The sequence below is a fragment of the Zalophus californianus genome, chromosome 1 (assembly GCF_009762305.2).
Source record: "Zalophus californianus isolate mZalCal1 chromosome 1, mZalCal1.pri.v2, whole genome shotgun sequence".
Lineage (NCBI taxonomy): Eukaryota > Metazoa > Chordata > Mammalia > Carnivora > Otariidae > Zalophus > Zalophus californianus.
The window spans coordinates 55,753,403-55,780,618 of record NC_045595.1 but is presented as its reverse complement, the minus strand read 5'-3'; the positions used below and the strand labels follow the sequence as shown (position 1 = coordinate 55,780,618).

The 27,216-nt window shown below is 53.1% G+C and overlaps 1 protein-coding gene across 1 annotated transcript in view; it reads right to left on the bottom strand.

The window, feature by feature from the left end:
- WNT7A (Wnt family member 7A) overlaps window positions 1-27,216 on the bottom strand; it is a 65,901-nt gene that overhangs the window by 26,308 nt on the left and 12,377 nt on the right. Inside the window, exon 3 of the mRNA XM_027585333.2 lies at window positions 14,667-14,938. Within this exon, the coding sequence (XP_027441134.1) occupies window positions 14,667-14,938 (272 nt within the window). The remainder of the gene's footprint in view (window positions 1-14,666; window positions 14,939-27,216) is intronic.

Genomic DNA, 27,216 nt, shown 5'->3' with positions numbered 1-27,216 from the left:
TGTGAGCTCCCTGATGGCCAGCACCATTTTTCAGTCATCTGGGGGTCTCTAAAATCTTACACTGGACACAAAGAAGACACGTTGTAAATATTTAACGAGTGAGTGAATGAGTGAATGTGCAGAAGAGAGGAATATAGCAAGAGTATAGACTCTGGAGCCAGACTGCCTGGATTCAGATGCTGGCTCTCTCTCTATTAGCTGTGTGACCTTGGGTGAGTCAATGAACTTGAACACAATGAACACTGGAACTTGAACACAAGGAACCCTCATTCATAAAGGGCAGATAATAATAGTCCTTACCTCACTGGGTTCTTAGGAGATTTTTATGAGTTAATAGATATGAGGAACTTAGAATAGTGTCTGGAGTAAGACAAAGGCTACATAGGTGTTTAAAAATGAAATCTCCATTTAAAGCTGGCCCGTAGGAACAAATATCCACAGCACAGAGTCTTGAGTTTAAAAGGTGGGAAGGAAGCGTCTGTCTGAGCTTGCGCTGTTCCCACAGGAGGCCTGCTACAGCAAACACTTTAACTTTTTCCAGCCACACTGGGATCATTTTGCAAACTACCAATATTATGCCAGGTGGTCATAAGTGCTATGTAGAAAAAAGAACACATGGAAAGGGACAGGAAGTGGTGAGGCAGATGGGACTGCAGTTTCAAATAGGGGGGCAGGAGAGGACTCAAAGACTTGAGAAGGTGAAGGGGTGACTGTCTGGAGGGTGAGCATTCCAGGCAGAAGAAAGAGCAAATGCAAAGGCCCTGGGGTAGGGATATACCCAGTGTATTTAGGGAACAGTGTAGGTGGAACAGAGTGAGTGAAGAGGAAGTAGAAGGAGATGAGGCCAGAGGGTCACAGGGGCCCAGGTCACAGTGCTGGACATTGTGAAGACCTGATGTCTACTCTGAGTAAATTGGGAGCCGCTGTGAGGTTATGAGCAGAGGAAAGATGATTTCACTTATGCTTGAAAGGACTGCAGGGGCCCAAGGTGGGAGCAGGGAGACGAGGCTATTGTACTACTTCAGGAAAGAGATGACGGTAGCTTGGACCAGAGGATCACGGACACAGGTTGTTACAAGGGGGAAGATTCTGGAGAGATGTTGTAGGTAGAACCAACATGTTGGATGTGAGCTGTGAAAGAAAGAGTCAAGGACAAATCCAAGCTTTTTGGCTTGGGCAACTGGAAGGATGGAGCCACCGTTTCCTAAGCTGGGATGAAGGACGCAGGAGCCCATTTATGGGAGCAAGACGAGCAAGGAGGTTTGGGACAAGTGGGGTTTCCCACAGACATCCCAGAATGGGGAGCAGTAAGCAGCTGGATGTGTGAGGCTGGAGCTGGGGTAGGAAGTCTGGGCAAGAGACGGTACTGGGCAACTCCACAGATCCTGGAACGTGGCAAGTGCTTGTGTGCCTGTGTCATGGGGCCAGAAAGGACAGGGGCAGGACCCTCTCCGGAGGTGGCTGCTCGGACATGACTGACAGACCCAGATGGACCTCCCCTGTCACAGAGAGCTCAGGACCAGGGTGGCATTGCAACGGCTGGGTCCCCTGGCAACCCTTTCTGTTCAGTAAAGTGACAAATCCCGATGACCTCCCAGACATGTCCTTCTCCCGTTGCCCATGCTAGTCCTCGTAGCATGCTGCTTGTCTGGTACGTGGGAAAAATGGAGCTTGAGAGCTAGAAAGACCCTTAGGAATAGAATATAGGAATTAAAACCTTACTGTAGCTTTAAAATGACTACTATTGCTACTAATAATAATGATATTCATAATAGCAGCTACTGTTTGCCCAGCACTCATCATGCAGGAGAGCATGGGACTCAGCACTCTGGGAGCATGATAGCCTTCAGTCTGCACAACGGCTCTGGGAAGTACCGGTCACTGCCTTTCTCCCGGCGAGAAAACTGAGGCTCAGAGGCAGAGGACTGCCCAAGGTCACGCCACGAACAAGTTGCAAAGTTGGGATCTCATTGCAGCTCTTTCCACAGCTGTATCATTCCTATCTCCCAGAGCGGAACAAAGCCCAACATCCCTTCGTGAGTCAAGGGCACAGTGTGGCTAGGAGCCCCCTGCCTGGCCTCCCTGCCCCGGACCCTCAAAGCCCAGGAGAGAACAACTCCCCACAGAACCACCCTCCCCGCAGACTGAGCGGCATCCAGCCAGACCCTCAGTTGCCTCATCTGCAAAATGGGCACAATTTCACCCCTCCCTTGGAGGCAAGGTCTGAGCCTTAACCATCGAAGTGTTAAAGAAAGGTTTTGCAAACGTTATTGTTAGGGGCGCCTGGGTGGCTCGGTCGGTTAAGCATCTGCCTTTGGCTCAGGTCATGATCTCAGGGTCCTGGGATGGAGCCCCGAGTCGGGCTCCCTGCTCAGCAGGGAGTCTGCTTTTCCTTCTCCCTCTGCCCCTCCACCCTGGCTCATGCTCTCTCTCTCCTCAAATAAATAAATAAAATCTTTAAAAAAACAAAACAAAACCCCCCAAATGTTGTTAGAATTATTATTTCACAATACAACCAATCCTTCCAGGTTTACCCCCCTGCCAAAATATATATATATGTGCACGCATATATTATATTTATATATCACCACACACACACACACACACACACACACATATATATGTGTATATATATATATATACACGATGTACACTTTTGTGGGCTGAGGAGAGGCTTCAAAGAGCACAGGCTACAAAGGCAGATGGCCGGGAGGAAATCTGACTCAGATGCTTTCCACCTGAGCAACCTCAGTGTACCACGTAACCGGTCTGTGCCTCAGTTTTCCTCATCTGTAAAATGGGAGTGATCACATAGGCCCTACCCTGCATGGTCATTTGTGGAGAGCACTTGGAATGCGCTGGCTCATGTTGTGTCAGGCCTTGCGAGAGGCGCACAGAGCAGCTGAGTGCTGCTTTCCCACTGCCTGCACCCTCCTGGCCCAGGGCCTGCCCCCCACCCATGTCCTGGGGAGGTCCTGAGTTGAGGTCACTCATTCTGCTACCGCTGGCACTGCCCAGGAGCCTGAGACGCTGCTCAGGTCGCCGCCTGGACCTCAGCTGTCCATCTGTGGAATGGAGTTCACGAGGATTTCCACCCCCTCCCCATTCCCCGGGGGCTGTTAGGCCAGTGAAACGGATAGACTGGGTGCTGGGACGGAGCGAGCCCTCACTGCTGTGAGCAGTGTTTATATCCGCATCTCAAAGACACACTGCAAGGTCCAGATTTAAGGAAGCCCCTGTCAGGCAAGGAGCCCCTTTTCAGGACACACTAGCATGTGGATTTTTCCTCAAAGGACATGCAAGTGTTCAGAATTAGGGAAAATGACCTGCGTGCTCCCCTACATCCCTGGACCCCACCCCACTCTTCCCTCCTTCCCTCCAGGACCATTCCTGCCCCTCCCCGCCCCTCCCTGTCTTCCCCCAACCACTCGGCTCCCCCTCCTCTCATCCCAGCAGATTTGATAACACCCAGGAGTCCCAATCCACCTCCTGAGGACAAAGGCAGCAATTGTCCCTGGTGGGCGCCTTTTGACTCGGTCTCACCACGGTGAAATCGAGCCCCCGCGACTTCACCTCACTGGGGAGGCCCCGCAGGGCCCCCTCCTCACCTCAGGTCGGTTTCAAATGAGCCCCCTGGCTGAAGGGCCAGCAGCCACACTGGGAAATCCTTCCAAGAGAAATCAGATGACCACTGTTTGAGAACCCCTTGGGCTGGCGAGGGGCCAGGAGGTGAAAGGATTTGCTGCCACTACTGCCAAGACCTTCCCGAGTCCCCTTAATAACACCACCAATGCCCGTGCCCACTGCCGCCCTACGCTGGCGGGTGCTGTCCAATAGGCCTCCCTGCAATGATGAAACCATCTGTACGGTCGCCACGAGCCACACGTGGTTCCCCAGCCCGTGACGTGTGGACTGCAGAGCTGAATGTCTCTTACTCGTTTGTAATTAGTTTGAATGTAAATAGCCACACATGGCCTGTGGCAACTGTATCAGACGGAACACTTATAAGCACCCCATGTCACTGAGAGCACCTACTGTATGCCAGGCCCCATGCTGGGCTCTGAGAGATGCCAAGGTGACTCTCACAACTGTCTGGAAGGATGAGGAGAATTTGGCAGGGGATGATGGATGTGGCCCTCAGGCTGCCCTCACAGGCTGAGCAAGCCCAGAAGCCCCGTTAAAACAGAAGGTGCCCCAGGTCCCTGCACAGGTGTGGGCATTCCTGGGCATGGCCAAGTCTGGGCATCTCCTCAGGCAGTGGCATCCTGAGCACCCCCCCATGACACCCCAGAGCCCCTCCCCATGGGGAGGGGCAATGTGCAGAATTCTCTTCACACAGCCAACTCCCCTCTGGCCTGAAGTGTCCTCTCCCAGGCAGAGGACGGTAGCCCAGGATTGGCCCAGGGCCATGGTGCCAGAGTGGGAGAGGATTCACAGTGCCTGAGGGGGCTGAGGACTGCAGAGTCTCCAAGTTCCCCACAACAGGGGATCTGAGAATCTTAGAATCACAGTGTGTCAGAACTGGAAGTGAGAAGAAATGCATCCAAGCCCAAGAACCTCTGAGGCTGGTAAGACAGTTCAATGGTTAGGAACTGAGTCTGGAGCCACATGGCTTGGGTTCAGATCTGAAGGTGGCACCTGCCAGCTGTGTGGCCCTGGGCAAGTTTCTTAACCTCTCTGTTTCTCAGTTTTTCCATTTGTAAAATGGAGACAACAGAGAATCCCAACCTCATAAAACTGTTGTGGGATTAAATGAGTACATGCATTTCAAGAGCTAATATTAGAATCATGTCTTTATTCTCCCTGCAAACACACACCTGCCCACCAGCCGATCTCACTTTCTGGTAGCCAGTTCTTTCTCACCAGAGCTGAAATTTATATCTTCCCATATTCTTCCATTTCATGAGTCCTGGTCCTGTCTGCTACCCTACCACCATTACCCCTAGCCCATCCTTTGTGACGGGGTGGGGTGGGGGGGGGTCAGTGACAGCTCCATGAGGCTGCCCACTCCAGGCTGAGCCTGAGCTCTTCCCAGGCCAGAGTGGCCAGCCACCTCCTCTGGGCCTACCCTGGGCTACCTGTGTCTATTCCCAGGTCAGGGCGGGGAGGTGGTCTTCGCAGTTTACCCAGAGCAAAGGAGGCTGCTGGAGCACCAGGCTCCACGGAGCTGGGGACCCAGAGATGTTTGTCTTCCATGCGCTCTTCCCCTGCTCCCCATCCCTGTAGCCTCCCCATCTTACCACCTTCCTTCCCCAGCACCATCCACAGCTATCACCAAGGCATCAGTGACTAGACCTGGCTGGGCCCTGCCCTTGCTGTGTCATCAGAGAAAACGGGAAAAACCTCAGGCCTCGGGGATTTCCTCCACCCAGGCCTGGGCTGGTTTTCCTCTGACCCTCCTCAGCAGCTTCCACTCCAGACCCGTCCAGGCTCCTTCCTCTGGGCCCGCACACCCCAGCCTGGTCATACCAGGGAGCTGTGCCCGACGGACCTCCCGGCCCCCACATCATCACCTCAGCTAGCCCATCTCCCACCTGGGCCAGCTGGGAGTCAGGCCCCAGGTACACATCCTATACCTCCGATCTCCTGGCATGTGTGTGGTCTTGGCAAGGGCTCTCTACATCTGGTGTCAGTCTCTCTTCTATTAAATGGGCCCAAGGAAGGGATCGTCCCAGTTCTAAAATGATTCTAGAATTCTCCTCCACTGTCCTGAGGCCACTGTCCTTCAGGGAGCAGTAGGGGCTGGGTAGGATTGCCAGGTTGCCAGGTTGAGCACATCGATGCGCCAACAAAATGAGCCTTGACCTCAAACACACACCTTAAACAAAAGTTAACCCAAAATGGATCGGAGAACCTTGAGGACACTTTGCTCAGTGAAATAGGTCAGTCACAAAAGGATAAATACTGCATGATTCCACGCATGCAGTCAGATGCATAGAGACAGAAAGTAAGATGGTGGTTGCAGGGGAGGAGGAGTAGGGAGTTAGTGTTTAACTGGGACAGAGTTTCAGTTTGGGAAGATGAGGAAGTTCTGGAGACGGGTGGTGGTGATGGTTGTGAAACAAGGTAAATGCACTTATACCACCAAACTGTACATCTCAGAATGATTATGATGGTAAATGTTATGTATATTTTACTGCAATTAAAAATAAATAAATTTTATGGGGTGCCTGGGTGGCTCAGTCAGTTGAGCAGCCAACTGTTGGTTTGGGCTCAGGTCGTGCTCTCAGGGTCCTGAGATCAAGTCCCGAGTCAGGTTCCGCGTTCAGTGCAGAGCCTGCTTCTCTCCCTCCCCCTCTGCCCCTCCCCCTGCTTGGATTCTCTCAAATAAATAAATAAATAAATCTTTAAAAACAAACAAATAAATAAAAAATAATTTTTTAAATAAGCAATTGAAAAAAGAACTAAGCCTTTGTTGATTTAAAAACAACTAGTTAATTAAAAAATGAATCACAGACTTCAATGTAAAATAGAAAACTACAAAAGCTTTTAGAAAAAAACATTGGGGAAAATCTTTGGGGCCAGGAGTCAGCAAGTTCTTGGCCACTACCAAAAGCAGTATCCACAAAAGGGAAAATTGATCAATTGAGCCTGATCAAACTTTAAAATGAAAAAGACCCTGTGATGAGGACAAATAGACAATCTATACGCTGAGGAAAAAAGATTTGCAAACCATGTGTCTGACAAAAGACTAGCATCTAGAATATAAAGAAATCTCAAAATCCAACAGTAGAAACGTAAACAAGGCAATTAGAAAATGGGCAGAAGACATGGACCACCATCCCACCAAAGGGGATCTACAGATGGCAAATAAGCTCATGGAAAGCTGTTCCACATCATCCACCGTTAGGGAAATGCTCACAAAGACTGCAGTGTGATATTGCACACACCCACCAGAATGGCAAAAGCAAAAATAAGTCACAACACCCAGTGCTGGTGAGGATGCGGGAAACTGGTTCCCTCGTATATTGCTGGTGGGAGTGCACTTTCTTATAAAACTCAATATATGACTACCCTACATTCCAGCAATTTCACTCTGGGGCATTTATCTCAGAGGAATGGAACCTTGTGTTCACCCCAAAACCTATACACAAACGTTCAACGCAGTTTTGTTTGTAACAGACCCAAACTGGAAGCGACCCAGACGTCTTTCAATAGGTGAATGGTTATAAAAAGACTGTGGCACAGGCACACCATGGAATCGGTTATAGAAAGTAACGGACTATGGATAAACACAACACCTTGGATAGAACTGGAGGGAATAATGCTGAATGAAAAAAGCCGATTCCAATAGGTTAGATACCATAGGATTCCATTTATATGACATTCTTGAAATGATAAAATTGTAGGAACGGAGAACAGATGAGTGGTTGCCAGGAATGAAGACAGGGTTATGGGAAGGAGGGAAGTAGATATAGCTCAAAAGGGGTAGCACGGGAATCCCTGCGGCGAAAATCTTATGTGTCCTGACTGTACCAATATCAATATCCTGGCTGTGATATTGTTCTATAGTTTTACAAGCTGTTGGAGAAAGCAGGGCAAAGGTACACAGGACCTTTCTGTGTTCTGACCACTGCAGTTATAATATGTTGACATATGAAATTTAATTTAAAAATACAAGAAACCAGAAAGATTTGGATTTGAGTTAAACAACAAATAGTTTTTTAGTGTAAGTATGTCCCACATAATATTTGGGACATACTCATACTAAAAAACAATTTGTCATCTCGAATTCAAATGTAACCGGGAGTCCTGTATTTTATCTGGCAATCTTACTTCTGGGAAATTCCCCAAGATAAGAGCAGATACTTGTCATTTCATTCACATTTCTCAACAAATACTTCTTGAGCACTTACTATATGCCAGGCACTGTTCTAGGCACGGGAACACACCTGTGAACTTACATCACCCCTAGCCGGTGGTGCCGACATTGTAGTGGAAGAAGACAGGCAATAAAGACATAATTTTTGTGTAAGCTGTGTAAATAAGATCATTTCACATGGCAGTGTTATATAGAAAATAAAGCAGGGTAGTGTACAAAGAGAACTAAGGTGGACGTAGGGGAGGGAAGTCAGGGAGAAGGGCTCCCTGAGAAGGCGACATCTGAGCAGAGACCTGAAGGAAAAGAAGGAGCTAGTTATGCAAAGATTGAGGCAAGAGCATTCCAGACAGCGGAAAGAGCATGTGCAAAGGCCCTGAGGCAGGAACAAGACTGGCAAACTCCAGGAATGTGTAGCTTCAGACAAAGTTGGTGTCCACTGGTCCTAGGAACCCTGTGTCTTCCCCTTCCCCACGTGGCAGATCTGGAAGACCTTGGAAGAAACTGAAGCCTGGGAGGACAAGATTTGCCCAAGGCCGCCACTGGCCCATGTCCCTCAATTTTGGCTAGAAGCCTTTCCATCTGAGAAGGTGAGAACCCACATCTGCGCTTGGATCTGGGGCAGAAATGGAGGGCACAGAGGCCTGAGGGGAACTCCTCACAGCCAGCTTCAGACCAGGCAGGGCTTGGCTCCTTTGGCCCTCAACGTGCCACCACGGACCACTCTATCTGGTCAAATATGCAAGTGGCCTTCGGGACGGTGCAGAGGAGCATAGCTGAGTAAACCTTATCTGGGCCCCGCCCCAGCTGCCAGGGGCCAAGTCCCCGGTGTCCCCTGACTCACAGGCCCGCCTGCAGCCAGGGCATGGTGGGAATCCAGCTCCCAGGAGCACCCAGACCAGACAGGGCAGGGCAGGAAGGGACAAGACCAACCCCCCTCCCTCCCGTGAGCAAGAGGCTGGGCAGGGACTGGAAGGTGACTTCTCACTCTGGTGGAATTCCATCCCCCTGAGCTCACCTCCCTTGGAGCAAGCGGCACATTCCAGCAGGGCCAGCCCCGTCCCAGCTGGGCCCCCATCCCCAGGGCTGCCTCTCTGGGGCTCAGTCACCACACTCCCAGGAAGGGATTGCTGGGGGCCCCTCCCTCCCTCAAGGCCCCCAGAGCTGCCGGCACACTTCCCTTTGCACAGCAAGATCTCCGACAGCCTGCCCTGCCAGGTGCAGTATCTTTGTGGAGGCTCTGAGAGGTGGGGCCCCTAGCCGCCTGGCTGGGGTTCCAGAGCTGGGACCTGGCAGAGGCTGGGCTTCTCTGCACCCTCGTGAGGGGCATTCAACCCATGCAGGGGAATGCATCTAGAAAGGCCCGCCCCTGGCTCTCCTTCCACTTCCACGACTGCTCTTTTGCTCCCCGGAGCCCTCCTGCCCAGTGCTCATTTCCCCAGGGCTGTGCCCAGCTTTCCTGCTTTCCCACTTGAATCCTCCCTCTGGACAAGCCTACCAAGCCCAGGCTTCTGTTACTGCCTCCTGCTGGTGGCTGCCGGGAAGTGGCTCCAGCCAAGACCTTTCTCCAATTAAGATCCAAGCGTCCAGGATGTCCCTGAGCACCCCCATTTGCAGCCCACAGGGTGTCCCCGTCCCAAAGTCACCCTAATCATTCCCCCCGAGACTGGTCTTCCCCTACCCCAGGTCCTGACCCCAGTGAGAAGTGGCATCCCCCCATCCATCCCAAGCACAACTCAAGATGGGTCTTGTCTGTTCTACTTCCTTTTTTTTTTTAAAGATTTTATTTATTTATTTGAGAGAGAGAATGAGAGAGAGAGCACGAGAGGGAAGAGGGTCAGAGGGAGAAGCAGACTTCCTGCCGAGCAGGGAGCCCGATGTGGGACTCGATTCCAGGACTCCAGGATCATGACCTGAGCCGAAGGCAGTCGCTTAACCGACTGAGCCACCCAGGCGCCCTCTATTCTGCTTCCTAAATGGCTGTCCCTCTGCACTCCCCCGAGGCCCCCACTAGGTTTGGGCACATGCTGCTGCCCTGCCCCTTCACTCTGTTCTCCACTCTGCCCCAGAGAGGGCCGGAACCCTGCCCACACACTCCCCGACCAAAGCCCCTTCAAGAACCTCCTACAGAAGGGGAACGTCTTACTCCTTGAACTGGCATTCAAGGCCCTGCATTTGGTCCTAGCTCCCTGTACAGCCTGTACATCACCTATTACCCCTCTCTCCCGGACACACAGAGCACCACACCGGCCACCCGCACTGCCTGAACTACCCTCCTCCTTCCCACCTGCCTTGTGAGTAGGACACTTACTTATCCTTCAAAGCTCTGCTAAAGAGTCCCTTCTTCCTAGAGGTCTCCAGACTAGTTCATCTCCCCAAAAGGCTGGAAAGAAATCATGCAAAGCCAGAGACTCCGCCATCCAAAGATTTCAGCCCAACGCTTCCGACACCTCTCTCCCTCCCAACCAAAGATCCTATGATTCCAAACTCCCCGTGTGAGGATGTGAACCAATATCCTACAATCCGAACCTGAACGGTCTGGGATTTCAATCCATAAATATTATGGCCCTAAAATGCCAGTAGGCAGAGACTGTAATTGTAAAATCACCTCCCCAAAAGAGCTGTCGGCACCCCACCTCTTTCTTCTCACCTGACCACTCTAAATCGACCTTGGGGACCACACAACTGCATGAGACGGTGTAGGGAGGGAAGGCCCTGCTGGCCCGCAGCGGTGCCCCCACCTCCCCAGGCCCAGGCCCCACATCTGCAGGTGAGCGCCTGGCTCTGCCCGGGCTCACGCCCAAGCTGGAGACCTGTAAGGGCAGGGCGCCCCATGGCCTTTATTCTCCCTCATCTGCCAGGTGAGGCGGTGGGCTGCCCTGGGTCTCCCCTCACGGGGCCTGCCACCACCTCTGCCCCTTAGGACACATACCCCTTCCCCGACTTCCTCCCCCTTTTCTCTCTCACCATTGCCGACAAGCCCAGAGCCTGCGGTCGGGTTGAGTCTTGTCTTCTCACAGCAAGAGCAAGGGAGCAGTGATAAACACATCTGTGATCCTTTCCAAGATGCTCAGCCAGGAGCGGCTGTGGGCTGGCCCCCTCTCTCCTGTCAGCTCCCCACCTCTGCTGTGCGTGGGGCCCATGGAAGCCTATTGTGGGGGAGGCCCTGCGGTGAGACCCCACGCTTTTGAATTACAAATAGCACATTGCAGGACCCTGTGGGCATCTCCCCCTGGGGCCCTCGCATGGCCCTGACCAGCACCGGGGATCAGATGGCCAAATGGAGGCTTCAGATAGGGATGGGACCCAGAGCTGATATACACCGAGCCTTACTAACTCCAGGCTAAGGGGCTGTCCTTGCTTTTGACCACTTGGATGTGTGCCTGGGCACTCAGGGTGCCCTGTAGCAGGGTGTGAGTCTGGCCAGCACAGGGCTAGGCTGGGAAGCTGCCTTCCCACTGTGCTCTGCCTGAGTAGTAGGGCCACTGCCCTGGGTGGCCTCCATTTGCACCTCACAAAGGGGCCAGACTGGTGGTTGCTCGGGTCTTTCCCTGTGTACACTGGGAAGTCCCGAATTCCACCTCGGCTCTGGAAAATATACAGTGCCTGGGTGAATGGCTACCCCAGGAAGACAGCCTCACGGGTCCTCCCAAACCAGAGTGGGGTTGGTAGGTGTGGTAAGCATCCCTTCAGTTGCGTTTCCCTGAGCTAGGAGAGTCGTTCCTGCTCAGAATCATCAAGTTGGACCCAGCCTGCTCTCTTCCCAGACCCTGTTCCTGACCCTATCCAAGGCCTCACTCGGCCTCCCCCGAGTCTGTTTCTATGACTTCTGCACCTCCTCTGCTCCAGAACCATCAGTGGCTCCCCAGTGACCATCCGGTACTCAACTCTTCACTCCGTGTGTATGTAGAATGCCTCTGTATGCCAGGCTCTGGTGTGTAGCCATGCATGAGACACACAGGGTCTCTGTCCTCATCAGGCTTATGGTCTAGGGAGAGGAGGAAGCCCCAGAACAAGGCAACATCTGAGAAAGGCTAGGAAGGAATTGAAAGGGAAGCTTCTCTGGGAAGAGGATATCTGAGCTGAAACTGGACCAGTAAGAAGAAGGCAGCCACAGGAAAATCTGAGGGCAGAATGCAAGGCCCTCACTCCTTAGCCTGGCAAGTGACCTTGCAGGCTCCTCAGCTGCTGGCTGTTACACCTTCTGGGACCCACAGACCAGCCCCTCTGGGCCCCTCGACTAGCCCTAAGTCTCCACCTCTGGGCCTTTGCCACTACGTCCCCACACCAGACCTGGGTTATCTTTACCTCTTTTCTCTGTCTAGCCAAACCTCACTCATTTGGGGGGCCCATCTCCTCCAGGAAGCCCACTGAGGTTGGTTTTATGACCTCCGACAACTCCCAGCATCTGCATCACCCAAGAGCCACCTGGAACAGCAACTACGGCCCTCATAGCTGCTCCAGTGATGTGGCTTCTAAACCCTTCTCCCGTGTGATATACACAGAACTTTTCTTACCCCAGGCTAAAAATTCTCTCCTTTAGTTCTCCCAGGGGCCCAGCCAGGTAGGCACAGGCCGGGAGAGGGAAGCCACTTGCCTTCCTTCCGTCCGCCTCCAGGGAGTGAGAGCTGCTAGGGCAGGAGGGAGCCTGAGAGCTGTGACCTCAGCCCCAAGGAGTGATCCGACCACAGAAACAGGAAGGGATGAACAGCGGAGAACCCTGGAGGGGGCTGCTGGCCCCAGGCAGGAGCTCCCAGCCATGGGACTGAATAAGCAGGGCCTTACGCTTTACCCCAGGACATCATCCTGGGGCGGGCCAGGTGAGCAGCTCTGCCCATGTGACTCACCGAGGCTGCCTGGGCAGCTCTGACACACGGGATGTGGCAGGAGGCTGGAGAGGAGGCGGAGGCGGAGGGTGGGGGGCCTGAGGGCAGCAGGAAGGGCCGGCTGGCCTGTCTCATTCCTCTGCACCCCAGGGGGGCTTGCACCTCTGCAGGTGTGCAGGCTACCCCCAACACCACTCGCCAGACTCCCTCAAACGTGACACACGTTTGCACAACTTGTGATCACACCCAACCTGTGCTGGGCAGCACAAACTACGTGCCAGGCCCTGGGGTAAGTGCTCTCCACCTCAGCCCTGAGGACACTCCTGAGAGCTCTGCTTCTTTCCCGTGAAGGACAGAGCCAGAATGTGAACCCAGGCGGCCCGCGCTCCGACTACCAGGCCGCAGCCATGCGGCGAAGCAAATAGGCCAGCCGGAGAGCCAGATGCGCTGGGTTCGAATTCTGACTTTGCTCCTTAGCCGTGGGAACTGCTGCGTGTGCTTCACGGCTCTGTGCCTCCACGTCCTCACCGGTGAAACAGGGACAATGACAAGACCATTCACAGGGACGCCTTAAGGACTAAGTGAGCTGATACATCCAGAGCCAGAAGACGGCCATTCCACGGTCGCGTTCTCACAGAACAAGATCCGTGCCACATCATCATCTGTCCCCAGAATGAGCAGCTCAAGGCCCACACTCTGCAGGAGATGGAGGTGTCTGAGCCTCTGGTGGTCTTTCTTTTCATCTTTTCTGTAATTTTTAAGCGTTTGCCAGTGACTACCAGTTCTCAATGCCAACACTTAAAAATGAAGAGATTACACGTAAACCCTGAGTCTGGCCACGGCAGGCTGGCGTTCCTGCACGGCCACAGCAGGTGGGAACCAAGCTGGAGTCTCGTAAATGGGGCCCGGGTTCCTTGGTTCACCATAGCGCTGTGCGCGGTCTCCCTTGCTCTTGTCACTCCTGCTTCTGCCCGGCCCCTGTGGCCTCCGGTGGTGCCTACATGTGTCTCGTCCCTACAGTGGTCCATCCCCCACCCAGGCGGCATGGAGCCCCCCTCCCTGTCTGCCCTGGCTCACAGGGGCTTTGCCATGGAGCTCCAACCCGTCCCCAGAGACTTTCCTCTCCCAGAACCCCCGGGGCCTGCAAGCTCCAGGGTGGGCTCCGAGCACCTTGGCCTTCACAGGCACTTCCGGAACCGATTCCCAACCTCAGGCCTCTGTCCCGGGACACTGCCCACACCAGGCAGCACTAACCTGGGTGCCCCGAGATGCCTGGTCAAGCTGCCTATACTTGAATACCTCCTGAGACGGGGCGCTCACTTTCTTGATAACTCAATCTGTTTCTCAGTGGCTATAGCTTGTCCTCACACTGGCAGGACCTGCCTCTCTGTGACCTCAATCCTCACGGGCCCTCACTCTGTACTCTGGGCCTGCTGACCCTTGTGCTCCCTTGCCTTGAGACAGCCAGCTCCTCATGGGACAGTGTCCAGCCTCCTTTCTATTCCAGCCACCTCCACTAGAAATATCCCAAAACATCCCTGACTTTCTTCTAAGCTGAGCCCAGAATCCAGGAGGATCTGAGGAGGCAATAAAGACGGAACAGTCACCTCCCTTATTTTAAGCTCCAGATCTTGATTAAGGTGACCAAGGACATTTTAGTGGCCTTGGCAGCTGTTCCACAGGGATGATTCCTACTGAACTCACCTCAACCCGTGCCCATGGTCAGAGTTTTGTATGGCTGATTTTGTGGACCCAAGGATAAGACTTCATATCCATCCCTCCCTCTTTCCATCTTGCTGAGTTACATCCAATTGATTTTAACAGAGATTCAGTTATTCAATCTCTCCAGTAACTGACACGCTTCATGCCATACGCGGATCCTGACCAGCAGCAAATGGACAACAGAGTCGAGCAGAATGAGGCTGTGGCTCGCCACCAGATACCCAACACCAGCCATTAGGGAAAAGCTGTTTTCCAGCACGTCTGCAAGAGCTGCCCGGCTCCCCTCCCTGGCTGCCTACCTTTCGGCCTGCCTCGTTATTGTGTAAGTTCATGAGAGTCCGGGCATTCTGCTTGATCTCCCGGGCATCCACAAAGACCTTGGCGAAGCCGATGCCGTAGCGGATGTCGGCAGAGCAGCCACCCCACTTCCAGCCCTCGTCCCGCTGGTACTGGCCTTGCTTCTCCTTGTCGCAGCCACAGTCACTCAGGTTGCCTTGGGTGCAGGCGGCTGTGATGGCGTGGGCCACGCCGGCAGCGATGATGGCATACGTGAAGGCAGCCTCCCGGCTCCCTGTGAGGACAAGAGTGGGAAGACGGGGGTCAAATCCAGGGCACCCCAGGAGAAGGCCAGGCCTGGCTACGAAGGGGGAGCTGGGCTCACTGAGCACCGTTCCTGACCCCCCGGAAAGCTCCATCGTGGGCTGATGACACTGCCTGCCCCCCCCCCCCCCCCCCCCCCCCCCCCCCCCCCCCCCCCCCCCCCCCCCCCCCCCCCCCCCCCCCCCCCCGCCGCAGGCACACACCCACCCAATCCCGTCACCGAATGCCCTTGGGGCGTCAGCTGGGCCATGCAGGGTCGGTCGTCCGGCCTCTGGAAGGTCGGATGAGGGGACCCCTCTGTCGATTCCCACCCACGTCCCACCACCCTTGATGTGGCCGTGTAAACTGCGCACACGCACACGCTCACAGCATCCGGCAACACAGCACAAAGCAGCATTTCTTAAACACCTACGGTGTGCACAGGCTCTGGGGCTAGGGGCCTGGACTTAAATCCCAGGAACATCAATCCCTGGCTCTGTGACTTTCAGCCAACTGCGACCCCTCCCTGTGCCTCAGTCTCCTTAGCTGTAAAATGGGGACAGAGCGATTGTACCTTTCTCAGAGCAATGACAGAGAGCAGTAAGAGTTTGTGTGTGTCAAGCTGTCAGCTCCATGCCTGGTTCATGGCACCTGCCTGACACAGCGGGTCGTATGCTCACAGTCCCTATTATTATTGTTGTGCGTCACCTGCTGTTTATAGGTCCAGCCCCTCCTCTTCTCCATGGCCCACTCACTAGACTGTGAGCCTCTCCAGAGAAGGCTGGGACCTGGCCCCCATTCACGTCTGTGTCCTCAGGCATCAGTCTGATACAGAAGGCAAGGGCTGGGGAAGGGGAGAGGCACTGCCCAGTCAGGGTGGAAAGGGGCAGGAAGGAACCTGGACAGGAAGGTTCAACAGGGGGAGGGTTGGGGGAGCACTGAGGCTGTGTTTTCCCACAGGTCTTCCCAGGTATTTGGAGATGGTCCTGCCGGGAGGCTGGGAGCTGCCAATAAGGATGTGCAAAGGTTCTGCAGGATGGTGCCAGGGCTTTAAATGGGAGTGGGAGGGTCCTGAGTAGCTGGGCACAGTGGCGCTGCCACCCTGCCTCTTAGCCTCTCTGAGCCTCAGTCTCTCCATCCGCAAAATGGGTTCGAGAGCAGTGTCTGCTGTACAGGATGAAGATGAACCCAGGCATGGGAAGCCCCAAGTGAGCCCTCAGCAAGTTCGCTTTCACAGTGGGGTAGGGTGGAGGTTCCGGGAGGGCTCCCGGGAGGAAGAGGCCCCACATGCCCGAGAGCAGGCAGATGAGGCAGGGCTGACCATTCAGGAAGGGGCAGGGGAAAGGGTTCCAGCACGTTGGGATGCAGATGACCTCATCAGTGGGTGAGGAGTGGGTGGGGCAGCCTCCAAGCTGCTTCAGGCCTCAGGTCACGCTGACCCACACTCAGGTAGAAGATTTCCCCATCCACCCGTCATCCACCTCCAGGCCTCCCTCACCCAGGTGGCTAAGACACAAACAACCTGCCCCCCTCCCAACTCCTGCTCTCTCCCTCTCTGCAGACGTGCAGGCCTCTCCACCTGTCGGATGGCTTTACTATACCAGGGTCCTTTGCTTTGACACTCCGTGCCAGCCCATCCCTGGCACCCCTGTTCACATACGGCTTCCAATCCCAACTCCACCATTTCCTGCCCGTGGCTTAGGCAAGTTCCTCGGCGGCTCCCGAGAAGTTACAGGAGTGTGTGCGACATGCTTAGCCCAGTACCCAGCTCAACAAACACCCCTACCCTGGGCACTCTCTCCTTTTAACTGCATCCCAACCTCGGGGGTGTGGAGAAGGGCATGATTTGAGCACCTACCATGTTCCTGACCCTGCACACATTATCGATCGTATTGGTGTTAGAAACCATATGTGTGTCACACGTGCCCTGCAGAGGGCTGGGCACAAAGCAGCCTCGATAGGAGGCAGCCACAGGGTGGACACATGCACAGACTCTACCTCCGGGCAGGCTGGGTACCTGACAACACTTATGTGAAATGAAGAAATGCTGAATAAGATCTTCCAATGCATGGCTGGGCTCATGGGAAAGCAAGGGAACCCATAAGGGCCACGTGTTGGAGACAGAACTGATCACCAGCAGAGTAAGAAGGAACAGAAGGTGGTCATCTCATGTGGCTGGGCTCTGCAGAAAAGGGAGCTGACAAATTAAGGCCTCAAGGACCAGTGATTGGGCCTTGAGTCCCACCAAGGCAGGACATTGGAAAGGAGCTAGGACTTGATGGATACCCCCGAAAGAGGGTAGATTGGGAAAATCACACCCCCACACACACACACACCCAGCAAAGCTAGACAACAAGCAAGCGGGTCTGATATGGCCAGAACAGGAGGTGGGAGGGTGAGGGGTGAGGAAACCAGAATCTCCTAGGAACTGGGAGCCTCGTCCCTGCCTTTGCGATTTGGCTCCGACTTGTCCCTCTGCGTGCTCAGGGGCTCCCAAGTCAAGGGGGAAGACTGGCCCCACGCTGGTGATTCCCTAAGACCCCTGGAGAAGCAAAGACAAAGCCCCCAGATACCAGCTCACAGCACAGACAATCACACAAGAAAGTAATATACTGGAGACAGCCAACAGTGAGATTAGACCCTCGGTGACATCAAAGAAAAGAATCATCAGATAGAGGGTATGCAGAGAACAGGGTGAGGGGCCCAGGGTCATCCCTGTCCCTGCCACTTCCCAGCTGTGTGACCTCAGGTGAGTCACCTAAACCCTCTGCGCTCCAGTTCCTCTGCTATAAAATAGGGATGGCAACCACCAACTTCCTTCGGGGAGCTGGGAGGATTAGAAAAACTAACAGGTAAAGCATTTTGTACAGGGCCTGGGATAGAAGGGGCCCCAATAAATATCAGATTTATTACAATTTCTATTGATGACGGTAGTAACGGTTCTTTATGAGAGGTTGGGAAGGTAAAGAGTCAGAAGCTACATTGATCTTCATTTATGGTTGAAGGAACCGAGGCCAAGAGAAAGGTCCGGCTTGTCCAGGCCACCCAACCGGTAGGCAGCAGAGCTGAGCTGCAGACTCGGCCTCGAGACACCCCATACAGGTCAAGAACGATCCCCGGGGATTAAATGACTTGAGGTGCAGCGGGCACCACCGGCAGGCTCCCGAAGCTGAAAGGAGACTGTGTCCCCTTTATCAGACCAAGAATGGAGTATGCAAATTGAGGAGGAGGCGGGCAGCCAGGCCTGTCATCTGAGCCCTGCCTTTCTTCCAGACTCCTCCCTGGGGTGGGGCCAGAGGCAGGGTGAGGAGGGGCAGGACCAGCACACTTTGCGGTAATTTTGTGTGTAGCTACTCTACTCCACGGTGGGTGATGGTGCCCTGGTCTCTCCGAGCCCCCTGAGCAGCGCACGGTGATGCAGATGATGCACGTGGTGAGGGGCAGACAGCTAACTAAACATGGCTTCTGTTCCCAGGCACACTCCCTTCGGTTGGGGAAGGGCAGCTGCACCCTGACTCATGTTAACTCCCCTGAGTTCAAGGTGGACCCCCCCACACCAGAGTGAAGTGCCACCATGGGCTATGGCCTTCCCCTCCCTGCCAAGCTGGCCCTCACCTCAACACCCAGAGAAGCAAAGCCTGTGGCTTCAGAGCTCCCGGGAACCCAGGTACTGGCTGCTCAAGTCCAATGCCTCTGGATGCTAAAGGGTCACTGTGAACCCCTGCCATTGACCTTGACATTGGGCTTGCCCACCAACATTAGACTGGCCCTGCCCAGTCCCACCTCCCTTTCTCCCCCACCGCCCACCTGACCACTGAGGAAACTGGCCTGGGCATCAGGCTGGCTGCATAGCTCACGTCAGGTCTGTTAACCTCTTAAAGCCTCTGCTGCTTCCTCTGTGAAATGGGCACAATGACAGCATCTATGCATCATGGGCTACGCAAGTAGACTGAATCACTGAATGAGGGGAAGTGCACAGAGTCCAGCACGTAGTAAGAGTTCGGGAAATGCCAACCATCGTGGTTGTTTTTGTTATTATTACTACCGAGTCCCATTTTGCCTCACGGTGCTCCATGATGCCCTGGAGGACAAGACAGCCTCCCACAGAGGTAAGTGCATAGGGCTGATCCAGCCCAGTCTGTCTGTCTGCTCAGCCATGCTTCAGATTCACAAGAGGACAGGGACCATGTTTGTCTTGCTTACTTTTTTTTACAGCTCCCACCACAAGGTGTGAGGGATGAATGAATGAGCAGGCCTGCATTCCAGCTGCAACCCTGCCAGAAGCTGGATGACCTTGGGCAAGTCACTTAACCTCTCTGCCCCTCCATGTCCATGTCTGTTAGTATCACCTACTCTGTAGGAAGAAATATATACCACCAAGCACTTAGCTGGTGCTTAAATAACGCTAGCAAGTGTTACAGTGATTATAATTGAGGAACTTACAGGCACACCGTCGAGAGGTACAGAACTCCCTCCACGCCCCGATCTAGTTTTCTCCATAGCCCTCCTGCCATTTTAGATTTATCTGTTGGTCGTCTGTTCCTCACACACCTACCACTCCCGCTGGAATATCATTTCCTTGAGGGCAAGCATTCTGTCATGTTCCCCACTGGGTCCCTGGAGCCTGACACATAGTAGGTACTCGGTAAATTCTGTTGCCTGAATGGATGGATGGATGGATGGATGGATGGATGGATGAATGGATGAATCAATGAAGGCTCCAAAGAGTGGCCAAGGACCACATGACCTTTATTTAGGGCTTATTTGCCAGGCTCCCTGCTAGGCACTTCGGAAAAATATGTTCACCTCTTCCTTAGGAAAACCACCCCAGGTGAGGTTCAGAGAGGGTCTGACGGGCAGAGGGGAGCAGTGGAGAACTCGGTCCTTTCAGCCTACTTCCCCCAGGGTATCCGCAGAGTTAGCCAGAGGCTGAGGGGTGGGGGGGTTTGCAGGGTTTGAGGTGGGGGGAGAAGGGTGCTGAGCACCTACTATGGGCCAGACCCACACGTGGCTATCTGTGGTATCTCACAAAAGCCCCATTGGTAGGCACCATGCTCCACAGTATTACAGATGAGGAGACCAAGACTCTGAGAGGTAGACATGATTCACTGAGGCCACCCACCTACAAACTGGCCAGAACTGGGACTCCAGGCCCAAGTGTCCTTTCTCAGTCCCACCCACCTCCCTTCCTGGCTCCTCGCTGCATCTGAAAGCCCACGGGTAACAGAGATTCCTTTGGCTTAAGGCATGGATGCTTATCAAAATGCCTTTATTTCTGTCAAGAGATGCCATTCAGTTATCAGTTAAAACGTATCAACAAATAATTTATAAGACCATTGAAATCAGATGGCTTGCTAAGCTAAGAACAGGTTTTGATGGCAAGAAGAAGGTAGAAAAGGACCCCCAAATCTTTTTTTTTAATTAAAAAAAATTATTTGAGAGAGAGAGAGCACTAGAGAGAGAGAACGAGAATGAGTCGGGGGCAGAGGCAGAGGGAGAAGCAGACTCCCCACTGGGCAGGGAGTCCGAAGTGGAGCTCAGTCCCAGGACCCCAGGAACATGACCTGAGCTGAAGGCAGTTGCTTAACCGACTGAGCCACCCAGGTGCCCCAAGGGTCCCAAAATCTTAAAACCTCAGACTCTCAGGGTGAGATGCTATGTTATACTCCATCTATTCGTGCCTTCTGCACCCATCCCAGATGAGTAACAGCTCCTTATTTTGAGGCTCAGAAAAGGGACTTGCCCAGGCAGAACCAGGATGCAAACTTGGAAGTCACCTGCTGTCTCCAACCACTCCGGGGGACTGCTCTAGACCCTGACCATGCTCGGGACTCCCAGCACAGCCCCTGTCTCAGCTGCCTGAGGAAGCCCCTCCAGTTGGGTAATTTCCCGAATGCCACTTTGCTTGTCTCTTATGAGACATCTGCAAGAGTGTGTCTAGGATGTCTGTTTTATTGCTGCAGAGACTATGCCCAATGGCACAGTTCATAATAAGCAAAGTCATAAAATGCTTACTATTTTCGAGGCTCTCCCCTAAGCACTCAATATAGATCAACTCAATCCTGGCAACTGCCCTATGAGGTGTGGACCATTACCATCTCCATTTTTATATGGGGAAACTAAGGCCTAGAGAGGTGATGCAACCTGCCAGGATTTAAGCCCAAATTGCTCCACTCCAGAGTCTAACCCACTCTTCTTCCCCAAGGTCATGATGCCCACTCAGGCCTACTGACTCCAGCCCAGGCTCTTTGTTGGGTCCCCACAGGAAGCCAGTGAGCAGCCCACACTGGGCTTGGCCATTGCTGACCATGTACCCTCCAAGAACAGACCTACCCCCTCTCTGCCTGGACTGCCCATCTGTCCCTCCTACCCACGAGCAGAGGAAGAACCTCCATCAAACCTCCTTGACCAGGCCATGTGCCCTGTCTTCACTCCACAGATATTTCTTGAGCACCTACTAGGTGCCAGGCACTGTGCTGGGGGCTGGGGCCACCGAGAGGAGAGATTCAGACATGATCTTGCCTTCGTAGGGGGACAGACAGCAAGATCACATTACTCAGTGGCAGCTGAGGACTCAGAAGAACATAAAACAGGGCAGTGCTGAGAGCAGGGGGCACCTGGGGTGGTGACTTTAGAGCTCAGAGGGCAGCCATGCGGCTCTCTCTGTGGGGAGAGAGGGTTCCAGGCCCAGGGGTGGCCCATGTGATGACCCCGCCGTGGCCTAGCCCAGTGGCAAAAGCAGGTGAGTCAGGGGCACAGGGGAGCTGAAGCTGGCTCCACCATCCTGCCCTGCACAGAGGCCTCACATGTCCCCAGAATCAGAGAATAGACTCCCAGAGCCACAGACATAAAGCCCATGGGTTCCTCTTGGAATGATAGGTTCATGGAGACCAGGAGACTTGCCCAAGGTCATCAGTGACTCGGTGAGACCAGGGGGACTAGAACCAGGCTCTCCTGGCTCCCAGCATGGGGTCCCCACTCTCACCTCCACCCCATCCTCCTTAATTCTCAGTGCAGGTAAATTTTCCATCCAGAAGCTCAGGTGGCTGGCTTCAGCTCTACTCCTCATTCAGCTGGGCGACCCTGAGCAAGGACTCTGCCTCCCTGAGTCTCGGCTTGCCCATCTGTGAAATGGGAACCACGAGGAGGACACTGCCAAGTTGCTGTGAAGAGTCAGTGCAACCTCTGGGTAAAGAGCCCAGACCCCCAGAAGGTGCTCAGTAAAGAACCGTGTTATCACTGAGGAGAAAATGGGGAGACTGGCTGATGCCCTCCACACAGCCCAGCTTCGTAACGATCCAGCGGGTACAGAGGAAATAAACTGATGAGCAAGCCTGCCCGAAAGATTCCATTCCACCGCCCTGTGCAATCGCTGTAAATGGCTTGCACCGGAATATTATCTGGGTGTATTTACGGTATCTTACTGGAAACCACAAAGTGCATTGTATTTTTTTTTTCTTTTGCTATTTAAAGCCAGTGGGTCAGAGAGTGAGCAATCTGCAGTGACACGAGCTGAAATATATGATGATTTGGAAAATATACAGATGGAAAAAGGTTGCTTTTGCCAGTCCCGTGGCATGGCGGCTCACAGCCCTTCTGGGCTCAGAATGCCACAGCTGGCTGTCTCCATCCAGAGGAAGCAGAGAGCCTCTCGATGAACAATCGGAAGAATTGGGGGTGTAGGGAGTACCTGTCTGGGCTCAGGCTGGTTAAGGTAATAGGCCCACAGTTCTCCCCTGTCTCGGCTCCAACCAAGGGTCTCTCTTCCCACTGGGCAAAGCCACACACACACCGCTGACCATCCACAAAGGGTCAACATCTGCCCCTCCTGCTTCCATGCCTTTGTGCATGCTGTTCCCTCAGCCTGGACGTGCCCTTCTTCCCACCTGCCTGCTGAGGGGCAATGTAGCCCAGTGGTCAGAAGCAGGGCCCTGGAGGCCCTGGGTTCGAATCCTGGCTCCACTGGCCAGTGGCAGGGCCGTGGGTGAGTTAATTGACCTCCCTAGACCTTAGTTTCTTCCTTTGCAAACTGGGAATACGATGACCTTCTAAGGTTGTTTGGATGGAAAAACCAAAGCACACGACAGACTCGGTCCACACCAGGTAAGGGATCAGTAAACTGTAGCCCTTCCGAGATGCATGCTTGTTTAACCCTATCCTTCAGGGCGCAGCTCCAGCGTCCCCTCTCTGAGGGACCTTCCTGATGTCCCCTCCCTCTGCTTGTGGCCCGGCGCCTTCACTTTCCTTACTTTGTGCTGAACTGAATTCTGTCTCTTCCCACTAGGTTGTGGGGAGCTGGATTGTTTCTCTGCGAAGCCTCCACAGTTGACCAATGAATGACAGTGCATGTAAAAGCGTGTGAGCATGTGAGTGCGTGTCTGTCTGTCCACCATATGAAAGCTGGAAAGAGAACATTAGAACAAAAGACTCATCTCAAAGAATAGCGTCAGGAGAGCTAAAACCCAGGATGAACGGAGGCTTGCAGAAAAAATGCAAACGAGACAAAAAGTCCTTTGTTAGCTGCGTCCTAAGCAAGACTAGGGAAAGAATAGGTCTTTCGCTCGGGCAAGATGGCGTATTGTTAAGAAAGGGCAGAGAGAAAGTGGGGCTGGCCCGCCCCTTGCTTGGGTCTCTCTCACTCCCTGGAAAGCCTTCGAATCCATCCCTCCAAGCAGTCATTAGCTCACACACATGTGCTCCAGTCTCTTCCACTGCCCGAAACGGGTGAAAAGATGGAGCCATTTGTATGAGGCGCGGATTCCCAGAGGAGGGATCCGAGGCCCAGCAGGTCACCCCAGGGAGACAGGGGGAGCTGCTCAAGCGACCAAGCCCTCAAGAAGTGGTGACAAAAGCCACTGGAGCGGAAGTCCAGCAATGCTTCCAAGTCAGCCAGTTTGCAGACACAGGAGGGTGGTAATCCTCTCCCCGGGCCTGAATCCTAGGTCATTTGTGCCCATCCCTGGAAAAATTCCGGCGGGAGAGTACCAAACAGGAGGTCGTGAGTATCTGGAAAAGAATGCAGCAGTCCCCAGGAGCACACGGTGGGAAATCACCATTTCTTTGTTGACAATGATGCTGGGGACATTGCAAATTTCTATATGTGCTAAGAATGTGATTATCTTCCCACATCCTGTCTCTCCCCTGACACAGGGGAAAGAAATTCTTCCGACAGCTCCCCTCCCAGGCAAAGCCCTGCCGGACTGATACACGTCCACCTCTCTCTGCAGCCCCTTTCTGCACTCCCCACACCCTAGAGCCCAGGGAGCCTGGGCCACTCTGGATACCCTGGCTCTGGGCTGGGTCACACCTGCAAGCCTCTCTTCATGGCTTCTCCCCTGCCACAGCCTTCTCTCCCTCGGTTGTGGACCAGCCCACCTACAGCCTGCCTGCTCCTCTGCCCACTGCCTTCTCCTCTCCTATCAGATCCCAGAGCACATTTCAGCCCCGGCCTCACTGCCTGTCCCCACCAAACCGTGAGCACCCTGAGGGCAGAGCCTGTGGTCGATTCATCAGTCTACCACACAGAAGATTCTAGGAAATATCTGCGGGACAGATAAATGAATGAATGGGTGGACACACGGTGGGGCAGGGGGCGCTTGTGGTGTGTGATCCCATGAGCATTTAAATTATATGAATTCAACCAAAAGCCCCTAAAGGAAAATAAATGAAAATACTGTATGCGTGAGGGCGCCTGGGTGGCTCAGTTGGTTAAGCGGCTGCCTTCGGCTCGGGTCATGATCCCGGAGTCCCAGGATCGAGTCCCACATCAGGCTCCCCGCTCAGTGGGGAGTCTTCTCCCTCTGACCCTCTCCCCTCTCATGCTCTCTATCTCTCTCTCTCTCAAATAAATAAATAAAATCTTTTAAAAAAAAGATTCGTTTAAAAAAAAAAGAAAAAAGAAAATACTGTATGCGTGGGAATGTAAATTTGTGTAGCCACTATGGAAGAGAGTATGGAGTTTCCGCAAAAAATTAAAAATAGAATGACCATATGATCCAGCAATCCCACTTCTGGATACATACCCAAAGAAAACGAAATCATTCTCTTGGAAAGAGACCTGCACTCTTGTGTTCACTGGAGCCTTATTTGCAAAAGCCAAGATGTGGAAACAACTTGTGTACATCAATGGATACATTGTACATTAAGTGTATATTAATGGATAAAGAAAATGTGATAGATAATGGGATATTATCCAGCCATAAAAAAGAAGGAACTCTTGCCATTTGTGAGAACACAGATGGACTTTCAGGACACTATGCTCAGTGAACTAAGTCAGACAGAGAAACACAAATACTGTATGATCTCACTTATATATGGAATCAACAAACAAAAGAACTCTAACATGTGTACTTATAATTTAGACGCACACCCTTCCTTCTATACTGTGCATTACGACCTATACATTATACATTCATATGAATGCTTTACAGTAGAAAACCAAGTATTCTGAACTTTGTGGCTGATTTAAGGGACTTTCAAGGGTAATGCTGACCAGAATATGTTTCACTGTGCATGCCAATGTCAGAACTAGGACGTGCCTCTGCTGGAAAGATGGAGGATGTGGTGAGTGAATACACCTAGGTCAATTCCTGGTTCGTTCCAAACCCACGTTAGGAGCATGGTCAATCTGTGAGAGTCTCCAGAGTGGTGGTGGGTTTTGGTGTGGGGGCCTCTGAAGAGCAGCTCCACCAGATGGTCAGTGAGTCCAAGGTCAGAAATGAATGGTCCCTCCAGAGGAAGCCTAGTCAAGCTGCTCTCCTGCCCATAAGACTTTTCAGAGCCTTTAATATGTGGGTGGGCATTCTGGCTGACCTTGAGCAGGGAGCATAGCATTCTGAGTTCCCCAATTTATCATCCAACGAACCCCCTTATGTTTCTCCAGAGAAGCTGCTGGAGGGAGGGAGGGAGAGAAGCAGAAGGGAGAGAGGGAGGGAGGGAGTGGACCCTACCGTTCTACAGAACAGACCCTGGGAACAAGTCCTCTTGAATCATGCTGTGAGGAAGGGGTCTTCCCTAGGCCTTGACCTAATCAGCATTTGTATCCCATTTGAAGCCAATGCAAAGGTGGAAAGGAGAACCAACAGAATGCCAGGCTAAAATGGGTTAAAATGGAAAATGTGCAGGAATGAATGTTCAGTCTTGTATCAGGGTCAGAATGAAAAGCATTCACTCACACAACGGGAGGGAACAGAGTGCTTCCCGTGAGCGTGGTACAACCCAGACCTGGGAGTCAGAAGAGAAATAAGACCCAGGCCTTGTCCTGAGGGGCTCAGAGCTACTGCTGGCACACAGGGTAGAGAGGAGCTTCAGGGTGGTGCATTGCTTCATGTGTTTCCTGAGCTCCTGCTGTGTGCCAGGCCCTGGGGGTGCCCCAGGAGAAGACGAATGACAGGCCTGGATTCCATGGACACCCCCAGGGTCAGGGAGAAGACTGATATTGGACACATCCTTGCAAAAGTAAGCAATGTCACTTCTGAGAATGGTAAGTGCTGTAAAGACATCAGCACAGGTGACCAATCTTGATGGTCAAGGAAGGCCTCCTAGAGGAGGTGGCATCTGAATGAAGACCTGCATAACGCTGGTATATGCAGGTTACCTGCTATCTCTTGTAAGCTTCTCCCTCTCACCCTTCTCCATGTCCTGCTCCAGAGGGAGTTAAGGGCAGGTACCTAGTATCCAGGGAAGACCCCACAGCCTCTGTGCCCATCTGTGGTCAGCCATGCCCTCCACGTGCCAGGTGCTGTGTCAGAGGCCTCTGCTTCCTCACAGAGCTGCCTTCTGGCCCAAGAGATAGATGACAGCAACACCCACAACTATCATTTCTGGAGCACACCCTGTGTGCCAGGCACAGTTCTGAATGCTTCGTGGGGAATAAATGATCTCAACCTATGGGACACAGCCTACGGAACAGACACTATCATCATTGCTGTTTGGTCAAGGTCCATAGCTAGAAAATGGGGCAGCTAGCAAAAGAACCAAGAAGGTGGCCTCAGGGCTGAATTGTCACACAGTGCTGCACAAATGAACAAATAGAGAATATGCCCTGAGGTAGTGAAGTGATAAGAAAAATCCAGCAAGGTAAGGGGCAGATAGGGGTGGGCAGTCTATGCCCAGGACACAGGGGTGTCCTGAAAGCTTCTCTGGGGAGGTGACATGTGAGCCAGGAATGGAAGGACAGGAGAGCATCCAGGCAGAGGTGACAAGCCAGGGCAAAGGCCTGGAGGTGGAAAGGGCTTTGGCATGCTTGAGGAGTCAAGAGAAAGGCAGAGG